At 44.9% G+C, this 12,461-nt stretch overlaps 1 protein-coding gene across 6 annotated transcripts in view; it reads right to left on the bottom strand.

Moving 5' to 3' along the window:
• Positions 1–12,461, bottom strand: part of SMG7 (SMG7 nonsense mediated mRNA decay factor) — a 48,214-nt gene that overhangs the window by 6,410 nt on the left and 29,343 nt on the right. For 3 of the 6 annotated variants that reach the window (XM_068691368.1, XM_068691367.1, XM_068691366.1), the window contains exons 12-18: positions 10,695–10,755; positions 9,983–10,102; positions 9,183–9,618; positions 5,280–5,424; positions 3,693–4,081; positions 2,589–2,954; positions 903–1,052 (exon numbers count right to left, since the gene is read on the bottom strand). In XM_068691368.1, the coding sequence (XP_068547469.1) occupies positions 903–1,052; positions 2,589–2,954; positions 3,693–4,081; positions 5,280–5,424; positions 9,183–9,618; positions 9,983–10,102; positions 10,695–10,755 (1,667 nt within the window). The remainder of the gene's footprint in view (positions 1–902; positions 1,053–2,588; positions 2,955–3,692; positions 4,082–5,279; positions 5,425–9,182; positions 9,619–9,982; positions 10,103–10,694; positions 10,756–12,461) is intronic. The other 3 variants (XM_068691371.1, XM_068691370.1, XM_068691369.1) reach the window with 2 other exon arrangements.

Genomic DNA, 12,461 nt, shown 5'->3' on the forward strand with positions numbered 1-12,461 from the left:
AGCAACTGCAGGAGCTTCAAAGGAGGCTGCTGAAGCAGCAGCTGTTAGTTCCTTAGCAAAGGTATCAAAGAAGACAGCAATGGGTGTCTGCTTTGCTACTGGCTCCTCGGGACGACATGCAAATTAACGGAGGAACAGATTTATTAACCAGGGATTTCAAACAGTCACAAAATACTCCTCCCTGTTACAGCCACAGGCCTGAAACACAAGTATTCACTGAGCATGCCTGGAGCCACACAAGAAGCACACTGTGTTTTTAGAGCTAAGTTAAGACTTCAGCAGCTCACAAGACCTCCAGCTATCAAGCTAGGAACCCAGAAATGTAGACAAATCTCTCAGGCTGTCAAACTCCCTGCACTTCTATAGGAGTCAGTGATTATTTAGCCAGTTGCTTGCGGGGTTCTTCTAAAACCATCTGGCTCATTTGCAATCTCTTCTGCATTTACTAGGGTAGTTTCCCCCTGCCTTTATGTGTTTCCTACATGCAACTGCACCAAAGGCACTTGTTCTGATGACTTCCTTTCACTGCGCACACCCTTACCCCTGTTACCACGCCCAAACAACTGGGGAACAGGAAGTATCTTAAAGGGTGCATCAATGTGAACCAAAGGTTCAAATCCTGTAAACCGTGCTTACAAGAACACCCCACAATTATCCTGCTTTCTGAACAAACTGGCAGGTCTGGCTGTAGACCAAGAGCTATGTGGGATGCTACAGCACCTCCCCAGCTCTCCAGAGCCAGGGGCCTTGGGCTGAGCTCTCGCATGGAGACTGGCTCAGCAGCAGGAGGGAAGTGCAGAGGAGGGATGGGAAGAGAAAGAAATTTCCCATTTCTTATAATTTCACAGAAGAAAGAGATGCCAGTTTGAATGAGAAGCAGCAGTATTAAGTCAAATACATACAAAGAGGCTTCGTCCAGGAAGAGAGGCGAGAGGCCCCAGCAGAGCTGGGTAAAGATCAGGAGGATTAGAGAAAATCAGCTCTTCCTCCTCCTCCAAGGCAGCCAGACTCTTTAACAGGTCCGGAGGAAGCAAAGGGGAGCTCTTGGGGTCCTAGTGACAGAAATGAGCACAGTGAGACAACAGAAGGCAGAAAGGGAAGAGCAAGAGCCAAGTGGGGAGAGACTAAATCAAAGCAGGAGAGAGAAACCAATAGGAGAACAGCAGGCTGTGGCGAGGAGCGCAGCATGCATGAGTGTGAGATGAAAACAGTGCAACAGAAGTGGGTGGAAACACACAGAAAAACGCTGAGCAAAAAACAAACCAGCCTCATGGCCTAAGGTGTAGCGGGAGAGGTCCTGCACCTCCCTGGTAAGTGGTGCAGCCAAAACGATGGGCAACTAATTGCAATCAATGCAGCACGTGCTTCCCACAGCATTACTGACAAATACTGAACCCATTTTCATATTAGAGGACAATGAACATGATTCTTCCTGAGAAGGAAGATCTTAAATTTTTCTACAGCTGTAATTCAGGTTTCAGCTGAAATTACATTTGCATCTTCCCTCATCTGTTTGAGGAATTTAACCCCCTGAGACAATACCACTGCTAACGGCTACTGCACAAAGGTACAGAAAAAAATAAACTTTTAAGTGCTACATCTTGAATTTTGAGAGGGATGCTTAAAACACAAGCATCGCTGGCACAGACTCTGTTTGTACTGTGCTGTGCTTACACCAAGGCGGTTTCCGATTTAGGGTTGAGAACAAGGATTTGGCCCAGCCTCCATCTAAAAATCACAGCCTGACATCAGAGGAGAGGCAGTCTTCTGAATATTGTCTGTCTTTTCTCCCCAAAGGATAAGCTAAGTGATCTCAGCTGACCTTTTGAAATTCCTGAGTGCATTTACAGAGGCATATCTGACCAAAGGTTTAAAAAGGCCTCTGTTTAAGTTTCCTTATAACCATCACCAGAAGCACTTCCAGACAATCCAGGACTTAATACATAACAGAGATTGCAGGCTTTTTATAAACTGCAGCACGAAGCAGAACTGCACCGAAGCAAACAGAAGCAAAGTATTCCATTAGTGCAACCAAGAGCTAAGGGATGGAGTTCAGCACTCTTGCTATGTGGTGGGATTTGCAGAAGTTAAAAAAAAAAACAATCAAAATGGGATTGCTCCTACTATCCTCAATTTCTATCCCCAGTTTGGCTCTTGCAGCCTCACCTATTCAACACACTCAAGATACTCTGTGGGTGGCAAGAGTTTATCTAAAGGGTAAGAATTCAATTACAGTTATTTAGATGCATTCATGGTTTTCATCAGTTGCCAGACAAGTATTTTCCCTGTCAGCTGCCATGTGTCTTGGCCCAGCAGATGCAGTGCAGAGACCAGCGTCATGTCTACACTGAGTGTCTCACACCTATGTGAAAACAGATCTTCAAGAGCCTGATCCCCCTCCACAGTTCACTGAAGCAGCAAATCCAGTACTGTACACTGGGATCCCATTTCCCAACATCCAGCTCCCTTGCAAATGTTCTCATTGATCCACTTGGGTCTACAGGGCATTACTACACTGGGCAAACTGCCTGAGCTGTCAGCAATATCAGAGCCTCGCTAGATTTCACCACTTTTACGTGGATCTTTACCTCAAAAGTCATCCTGGAGACAGCATCCTGCTCTGGGCGGAAGACTCCTTGCCGTTTCCCCCTGCGGTCCATGTTGGACTGCTGTGCCATCACCCTGTTGTCGGCCATGCCGTAGGAAGAGTCCCAGTAATATTCTGGCACCTTGACTTCTGAGGGGTTCTGGTTATATGGCTCCATTGGGAAAGGCTTCATTTTTTTCTCCAGAGGTTGCTGTTGCATCACAGGAGGCTGTAATGACTGTTCAAACAATTTTAGAGGGTCCTGGGCCTGCAGGTAGTAGGACTGCTTTACGGGCATGATCTTCCCCAGAGAACCTTGGACTTGCGGCGGGTTCCAGAGCTGCTTTGACGAGTCTGTCTGTGGGTACTGAGGCAGAGATGCATGCTTTTGTCAGCAGGTAGGAACAATTAACATCAACTGGTTTTCTAACTTCAAGCTGTCATTCTAGCTGACTCATAGCAGATACTCTGCAAACATTCTCATCAACTACATTATTCACCAAAATTCAGTCTCAGTAGGCGTACAGCCTCATAAAGCTCAAAGCCACCAGCAAAGCATAATCCCTACTCCAGTTCGGAACCTTACAGACACCTTTATTAAGGTACTGAACTGCTGCCCAGAGCAACAGGAGGGCCTCGCTTGCCATCAAGGCCAGACATGCCAGAAAGGAGGTTTTGTCAAGTACACAAGCACAAAACCGAGGGGAAGGAACTGACAGCAGAACCCAGTGAGCCCACAGGAAAGAGTGAGTAGGGTGAAGATTCAGAGCCCATCCTCATTGCTCAAACAAGACTTATTTACATATTTACAAAGGCCTAGGACAGAAGTATCCCAGAATCATCACCTTCATACCTTGTCTACACACACAAACACAAAGATTACCATCTTCTCAGCCCAGTAGATACCTTCCTCTTAGTTACAGAATAGCAGGTTCATGACCACTAAAATTCAGCTGTTTTTCAAATTTGCCCAGAAGTTGACAGATCAAAATTCCACAGCAAGGTCTTTAACAACAACAGTATGAGGTAGACCGGGAACAGAAGTCTCCAACATCACCAGTTATTTTTGAACACAGCTTAGGCACGCTGTACTAGCCAGGCTTACCTGCTGGAACCCAGAGTGGTGTGGCGGGCTCTTCCCCAGGCCCTGCACAGCTTTTGTTGGGGACTGTTGCTGCTGCTGCTGGGCCAGTGCTTGGACCTGTAACTGGCCTGCTGACTGTGCTGTTGCCTGAGCTGGTAGAGATGAGAGGGGTTGCTGGGAGGGAGGTGGTGTTTGCTGAGCTCCCTGGGTCATCGGCCCCGGTCCAGAGGGCCGCTGCTGGCTGTAAGGAATGTGGGACTGTTTCCCACCTTGCACCTGGTTTCCTGCAGGCGAGTGAGCCGTGGGCTGGAGGAAGGTTCCTGGGACAGAAACGCCTCCTGGGAAGGTGTACCCCGTACTCATGGAGAAAGCCACAGGGGGAGGGACAACATAGGTTGGAGGTGGGAACCCTGCAAAACAAAAAGCCGTAACTGCAGTTTCCCAGCAGAAAGCAGCTTCCTCAAGAAAACATTCTGGGTTTTTGTTTTATTTTGTACATTTAGAGCATCAAAACAGGAAACACCAAGCACAGTTTGCAGACAGGCACTATGTCCTTTTCCACCTTTGCAAGTACACGGCTATGATCACAGAGGGATTTGGAGCGTTCTTCAGTTTTCTTCCAATATTCCAGGCACTGGCAACAGTCTGTCAGAGCAGCATCTGGGAAGAGTTGCAGGATTGTCCCCATACCTCCACCTCCCTGCTCCTCCTCCCCTTTTTCATTCCCCATCATGTTTTTGTTTTTTTTTTTTTTTTGATGTGTTACCCCTAAAGTTCCCACCCCTTCAAACACACATTTCCAGACAATTTCTGCAGCACTGGACACAGAAGCAATCAATAAGTCTCCTGCCTCCCGCCAGAGCATCACGAATCCTAGGATTAATTTAGGTAAGGAGATAAATGGCAAGCAAACCAATCCTCACATCTACAAGATCAATTTCTTTCCTGTAGCTCACACTGAAAAGCCAAGTTTGGAAGGCAAGATATAATTCTATGACAGGCCATATTTCCTGCTGGCATTAAAATAGAGAAGAGGTCCCTCTCTCTTATACTGAGGAACTATGCAGAGGAGCTACAGGGAAGATACAGCTCCCAGCTATTTTGTGAGCAAAGATGGACAGTAAGGCATGACAGGAATGCTCCACAACAAAATGGGAACACACAACACAACAACAGCAAATGATACCACACAAATTACAGCTTGAAACATGAGCATCACTACAAAAGAAACCAAGTTAGAAAGAAAGCAGTAGGACTGATCTTTTGTAATAGTCCTATGTACAGGGAATGCTTTCTCCTGGGCTAGCAGAAGACTTTGTCATGTTTTGACTTACTACAGAAACAGCCTCCTGTGAAATCTCTTGATCTTGTGCTAATCAAGAAGGAAGGTGGCAGATTTCATGGCAGACACTGATAACAAAACATAAGGAATCCTATTCATCTCATTTCAGTTCTGCTATGCCCCTTCTTTACAACACTGTAAGACTCTCACCATGAGAATGCACGTTCATTAGAACAGCCACTACCTTCAGAGGCTGTAACAGCTAAGAGCACAGACTTTTCTTTGCAGACAACTGTAAAACTACACTTTGAAAGAACACAAGTTACCTGGCCGGCTAGGAAGGGGAGGGAAAGCTCCTGGGTGATGAATGGGGATGAACTGGGAACTGCTGGCCTGACTCGGAGTCTGAGTTACAGGTGTTTTCCTGGCTTCAGACACTGGAGTCTTCCTCATCTCTGTCTGGGATTTCACCTAATACAAAATAAAGCAAGAAGAAATTAGGTAACTTTTCCTGTAATTAACCACATAATGTCTTAAGCCAAAAAAAACAAACTCTCAAATAGTCAGAGAATTTTCTTTTGCCCTAAGTTACTGGAGGAGGTTTGGAACATCAGAATCCAGTTCCTTCTTCTCTGGCCTCAGGCAGGTGACTTTGCCTCTCCTCAGGCACTCCTCACCTCACAAAAGCACTGGACAGATGCCCACCCAGAAAACTGCAACAGGCTCCTCCTCTAGCAAGAGAGTGGGAAGCAGACATGACATCCTCAGACCATACAAAGGACTTACCATGCTGCTCACCTGCAATGCCTTAAGAACAAAACAGAAGACGCAAATGCTATTACACTTCTCCTAGGGCACTGCGTCGACCTACTTCAAGCTACTTACATGCAGCACCTTAGAAAACAAACGCTGCCACCTTCTTCCTAGGGAACTTTTTCAGCCTCATCTACACAGTGCAGCATATGCACAAACTCCTGCATATCATGAAATTCTTTCAAATAAGAGCATACACGAAACATAGCTGAGGTGATAACCTCTTTCAGTTTACCGTGAAGTTGCTGTATGTTCTGTTAAAAGAGCTGCACCAGTTAAAGGCAGAGAGAAGAATGTAATGTAATGTTTACCTGATTCTGAGTCTGTTGCGGGCTGGGTCTTCCTGGAGAGGAAGACAGAGGGGAAGACTACTTTCCCTTTCTGTTCAGCTCGGCAGAACTGCCTGGAATGCAAGATGGAGCAGGCAGGAAAAAGACAGCAAGCAAAGAACCCGGGCAATACAGAAAGGGCCCAGGAGCAGACCTGATGCCAAGCCTCAGAGGTGACTGAAAGGGTTTTTTTGTTTTTTGTTTTTTTTTTTTTTTAAATCAGAAATCAAATAAAAAACCCAAACAATAAAAAAACAGCTGCGTGGGACTTATTTCAACATTTAGAGCTACTGATTTGAAAGGACTAAGAGGGTAGGCACTTCCTTCCAAAATCAGTGATGGGGTGAAAATGCATTCAATCTTTCTCTTAAGTCTTTCTTAAATAACTCTTAATTTCCCCATTTTTAAATTATGGGAGTGTAGTTTGGTTTTTGTTTCATTAAAAAAGTAGCTTTTGAGACTGAGAGGTTTGGCTGTATTTTTCATCTCCCACTAGAAAAAGCTGGGAGGAAACTCCACCTCAGAGTCTGGCTGATGCTAAATGTCACGAATGATGGAGCAGCCCCTGCTCCCCCTCTCATGCCACAGCTGTTTGCTGCCCACCTGTACCCTTTGTCACATTCTGTATGTTCAAATTATATCGTGCTGTACCTTTTTTTTCTCTCTCCACAAGAAGCCAAACATTGTTACAACCCATACTGCATTCATTCTTTCATAGCAATGTCCAAATTCAAAGATGCTCTTCTTGCACAGGGATTTCAAAACACGAGCTCTAGTACACCATAAACTCAAAGTTGCAATCAAACATTTCCAAAGGTGGCTTCCAAAAGACTCTCCCCATACAATTTATAGTGGGCTTTTAAAAGCTAAATAACTAAAATTGGTTAATCAAGAAAGCTTAATTTCAATCACTTCACTTGTTTTTCCTCAACCTCACCTCAAAAGCATCAATACTCCCACATCTTTACATCCCCAGCGATCTCAAGAGTTCCCACCTGGTGCCTGGGAAGAGCATCGCTTCATCCCGTTGGCCTTTACATTACCTTGAGCAGGTCTGCATTACGCCTTCCTTTGCGCCCAACAGCATCTCCCCTAGAGGCCAGGTTCAACCTACGCCACGCTCGCATGATCCTGTCTGAGCACGCAAATTTTCCGCCTATCTGTGAAACAGGACCAACTACTTCCCCTACAACATTCTTGACATTTTTGCTAAAGTAGGAGCTGCAACTTTATAGAGTTTAGGCTTTTGAAAACAAAGAGCTACAGAGTAGACAAAGTTTGAAATTTCAGGGAAAGCCAAAGCAAAGCACTAGCAGACCATGAATTGGTACAAAGTCTAAGGAGGCATCTTCTCAGCAGGGCAGGGAGCAAACCCTCCCCAAGTCCTGGAGTAGGTCTGGGTAAATAAGTGCAGCAAACAGTGTTGTGATAGTTAAACTAAATAAAGCTGATAGAATTAAAAACTCCAAATTAGTTTCTCTTCAACAAAAGATGAAGTGTGACCAACCAGATCCAAACACAGCACCCTACCCAGGAAAAATACATTTCAAACCCAATGGTAGGTCTTAAGACCAAAAAAAAAAAAAAAAAAAAAGAGTTCCTGATAAATCGACTGGGTTAAAATTATATTACCTTCCCTACACAGAAGACCTACACTACTTCTTCAAGCATATTGGTTTTTCAGCCTCAAGCCCTTCTTTTGCAAGGCTTGCAAGGCAGGGTCACAAACCCCGGCACAGGAGTTATGCTCAGGCCTGCAGCTGCATTCCAGACATGTTCAGCAAATAAAGCCTGAACACCTGCCACTCCAACTCCCCTATCTAAACTGTTTTTCAGGTACCAGGCTGGTGTCAGAGACTCAAACAACTGTCACGGTTTCTGCAGGTTACTCCCCTTCCCCTCCTTACCCCTGCACAGACCCCATGCAAACCCAACGCAGGACTGCCCATGCAGACCTTCCCTTTCATACTGACATTGCCTAATAGGAAATGATCAGGAGGAGGAGAAGAATGATCCAAGGGTCCTACCAACACATACCAGAAAGACATGGAGCTGCTTTGTCTAGCCTAGGGAAAACAAGATTTCAGTAATAGGTCCTCAGAGCACTTGCAAAGAGAAGACTTGAGTTATTCTCTAGACCAGTCCTGGGAAGCAGTAGGTTTACGCAGTAGCAAGGGAGATGAAGTACGTTAAGAAATGATTTCTGCTTGTAAGAACAGTGAAGAACTCACCCTGTTTCTCAAGGGAAATAACTGAATCTCCATTATCATTAATTGTCTCTAGACAACACCTGTCAATGGATGAGATACAGCCAAAACAATCCAGGTACAGATTACATCGACCCTGAAATTCTCCACCCTTATTCACTACAACTCTGTGCAAGCCAGAACAGTAAATTCACTCCCTACACACGAGGTGAGCATTTTTGTACACAGTGCTACATAAATGGGGGAAAAGAGCATGCCTTTAAAAAATACAAAAGAGAAAAGAACAGCTGATGTGAAAACCAACAATTCTGAACAAGCATCTCAGTGCAGAATTACAGGTTAAAAGCTGCGTGGCTTTTCTTACAACCACCGAGGGCCTCCTTACTGCACATACAGTACAGAGGATCCTCCTCCGTGTAAACAACTCAGTGCTTTTGTGGTGTGTTCGATTTATTGCAAGCGCACAAGCCAACTGAACAGAAAATGCCCAGCTCCTTCACAACAACCACAGCATGGGTAATAGCATGACTAAGACCTGGCCATGCACGCTGCCCCTTGAACTGTTTGTGGAACAAAAGCTAGAAGGCTTTGTTGTTTGCTTGATTTTGTTTTTTAAATACTGAACATACAAAAAAAATCGCCTTTCATTGCTCCCTACCTTTTCCTCCCCAATAAACTGAGACAGCATCACAGAAAAGGGCAGAGACACAAAGTTTACTAATACCTGGTCTTTGAGACAGATTTTTTTTTCCCTTTATGCATTAAGGGTACCTGCAGGCCTGCAGAAAGACCTTGGCTCTACTGATTTCTGTGCAAGCAGTGATGGCCCTGACACAAACATACTGCTAAGATGCAGTATCCCTTTGATCTAAAGGCTTACCTGAACTGCCACATTCTGCTTTCCTGCTTCCTGCATCTTATCCAAGCCGCATTTCTTGGTCTCATTCTTTCTTTTATTGTTATCCTTCTTCCCATCGTTCTTATTGGCTACTATTCCTTTGCTATAGTCCCGTCTTTCCCTACCTACATCTTTAGGTGGATAGATTCGCCCTTGCTCTCTGTTCATTTCTCGTGGCTTAATATTTTCCTTGAACGTGACCATTGGTTTTTCTCCCGCATCACAGTTGTTGTTTAGACTTCTGCCAGAGGACAGAACTGATTTGAGTCCAGGGCTGCCATCTGTGGATAGTGGTTCTGCGATAGATGTTTCCTGCAAGGTGAGACTCTCTTTGGCTTCGCTAGAATCCTCTAGTAATAATTCCGGGATTTCCGTCAGAAACAACAGCTTTCCTACCTCATTTTCACACTGAATCAACCTAAAAAAGACAGAAATTGAAAAGCAAATATGAATACTTGGTAGCTTTTTTTTCCCACAGGGTAACCTAACACTCTTGCTACAACTTCAAATACTGTTTCCACTCATCCCAGCTGTGCTTCAGTATCACTAAAGGGCCTCACTGGATGTGATGCTTCACTCCAAATACATTCCTTATCAGAATTAGCTTAGGGAACAGTGGCATGCTGACACACGGAACATGTTACTAGCACTGTCAGTATCCCGAACTCACATTATTTTGAATTGCTTGGTAAAATAACGAGAAAAATAAAGTTCACCTCTGGCACCTGTACTGCTTAAGCTTACAGAAGCAACTGAAACTCCCAGAAGCTATTTGCAGTTACCTTGGCTGATTATCAGCAATCCATTTGCCTGTGAAGATGAGTCGCTGTTGCCGTATCCGACGTTGTTGCCCTTCCTTATCTCCTGTAATCGCCTGGTGACCTTTGGAAAAATCCAAGTTCCTAACATTGAAATAGCACAGGGAATAATATTAATTACAGTTACCCTCAGCAAAAGCATGTTTCTTTAGAAATACAACTGGTCAGCATTATTTTGTCATAGGTTGTGATATTTCACCAGATTCTATTCAAAGCATGCTGTCTGATTTAGATTCAATTTTCTTCTCATAATATGTATCTACATTAAAGAGGGTCTTTTTTTTTTTTTGGTGTGTGCATATTATTAGGTACAGGGACATAGTTAAAAACAGAAAAAGTAAAAACACAAGCAGTTTTCAAGGGAAAAAAATATTCCTTTCCTCATTTCTTAAATTATTTCTCTTCCATTTTATTAGCCTGAAGACTGCAGAAGAAAAATGTGCAATGTCATTGGCTCATGGCATTCCTCAGAGTTTTATTGAGGACTGGCATAGGATCTGTTTTCCTCTTCAGAATGCAGATGAAATCCTATGTTACCTATTACAGTCTCAAGATGATAGCTGCATCAATCCATATAGCAGCAGGTGTTCATAAACAAAGTATTGTAGCGAACAGGGGAGTGGCTATCAAAGCAGTGACACTAGCAAGGAGGCAGTTTCCTTCAGCTGTCACCTACCTGAATGAGGGTCTCAGAGCCAAGAATCCCTGCAACTCAAATTCTTCTGGAAGGGGTGTTGCTGGTGAATAGACAAACAAAATAAAAACAGCATTAACACTAATTACAGACACATTCACACCCCAGCAAGGTAACTATATACAGTAAAGCCTTCAACTAACATGCCCACGGTACTTGTCTGCCCTGCAAGCTGAGGAGCTCAAGAAGGAGAAAGCAGAGCAAGTCTGCTCAGCACAAGAAAGAAGCATTTGCAAAGCATTAGTGTGCACTAATACTAGAAGACAACTTATTGCATGTTGGCCTTTCAATTGCAATTTCCCACAACATCACACAAAGCACGTATCATTCCCAGTCACAGAATTGCAGAAAATTAGGGATTGGAAGGGACCTTGAAAGATCATCTAGTCCAATCCCCTGCCCAAGCAGGAACACCTAGATCAGGTCACACAGGAACGTGTCCAGGCAGGTTTTGAATGTCTCCAAAGGAGATTCCACAACCCACGTGGGCAGCCTGTTCCAGTGTTCTGTCACCCTCACCGTGAAGAATTTTCATCTCATATTTAAGAGGACCCTCCTGTGTTCCATCTTGCACCCATTGCCCCTTGTCCTATCATTGGGTGTCACAGAGAAGCACCTGGCTCCATCCTCCTGACACTCACACTTAACATATTTATAAACATTAATGAAGTCACCCCTCGGTCTCCTCCAACCTAAAGAGACCCAAGCTCCCTCAGCCTTTTCTTATAAGGGAGATGCTCCACTCCATCATCCTCAGGGCTCTGCACTGGACTCTCTCAAGCAGTTCCCTATCTTTCTTGAACTGAGGGGCCCAGAACTGGACACAATATTCCAAATGCAGTCTCACCAGGGCAGAGTAGAGGCTGAGAGAGGTTCTCCTCCCCACTGCTAACCACCCCCCCCACTTCTGATACACCCCAGGATGCCATTGGCCTTCTTGGCCACAAGGTCACAGTCCTGGCTCATGGTCATCCCGCTGTCCACCAGGACACCCAGGTCCCTCTCCCCTGTGCTGCTCTCCAGCAGTCCAGTCCCCAACTTATACTGGTGCCTGGAGCTGTTCTTGCCCTGATGCGGGACTCTATACTTGCTCTTGTTATATTTCATTAAATTTCTCCCCGCCCAACTCTCCAGCCTGTCTAGGTCCCACTGGATGGCAGCACAGCCTTTTGGTGTGTCAGCCACTCCTCCCAGTTTAGTGTCATCAGCAAACTTGCTGACAGCGCACTCTATTTCCTCATCTAAGCTGTTGATGACTAAGCTGTTGATGAATATATTAAATAATACTGGTCCCATCACTGACACTTCAGGGATTCCACTAGATACAGGCCTCCAACTAGACTGTCCCATTGACCACAACTCTCTGGCTTCTTCCCTTCAGCCAGTTCACAGTCCACCTCACTACCTTAGACCACACTTCCTCATTTAGCTGCAAGGATGCTATGGGTGATGATGTCAAAGGCTTTACTGAAATCAAGCTAGACCACGCTCACAGCTTTCCTGTCATTTATGTACCTGGTTATATCCTCATAAAAGGCTATCAGGTTGGTCAAGCACAACTCTCCCTTGGTGAAGCCATGCTGACTGCTCCTAATGACCCCTCTTATCCTTGATATACCTAGAGACAACCCCAAGGATAAGTCATTCCATCACCTTTCCATGGGTGGAGGTGAGGCTGACTGGTCTATAGTTACCCGGGTCCTCCTTGTTGCCCTTTTTGAAGGCTAGAGTGACATTTGCTTTCCTCCT

Source organism: Anas acuta, chromosome 8 (assembly GCF_963932015.1).
Source record: "Anas acuta chromosome 8, bAnaAcu1.1, whole genome shotgun sequence".
Lineage (NCBI taxonomy): Eukaryota > Metazoa > Chordata > Aves > Anseriformes > Anatidae > Anas > Anas acuta.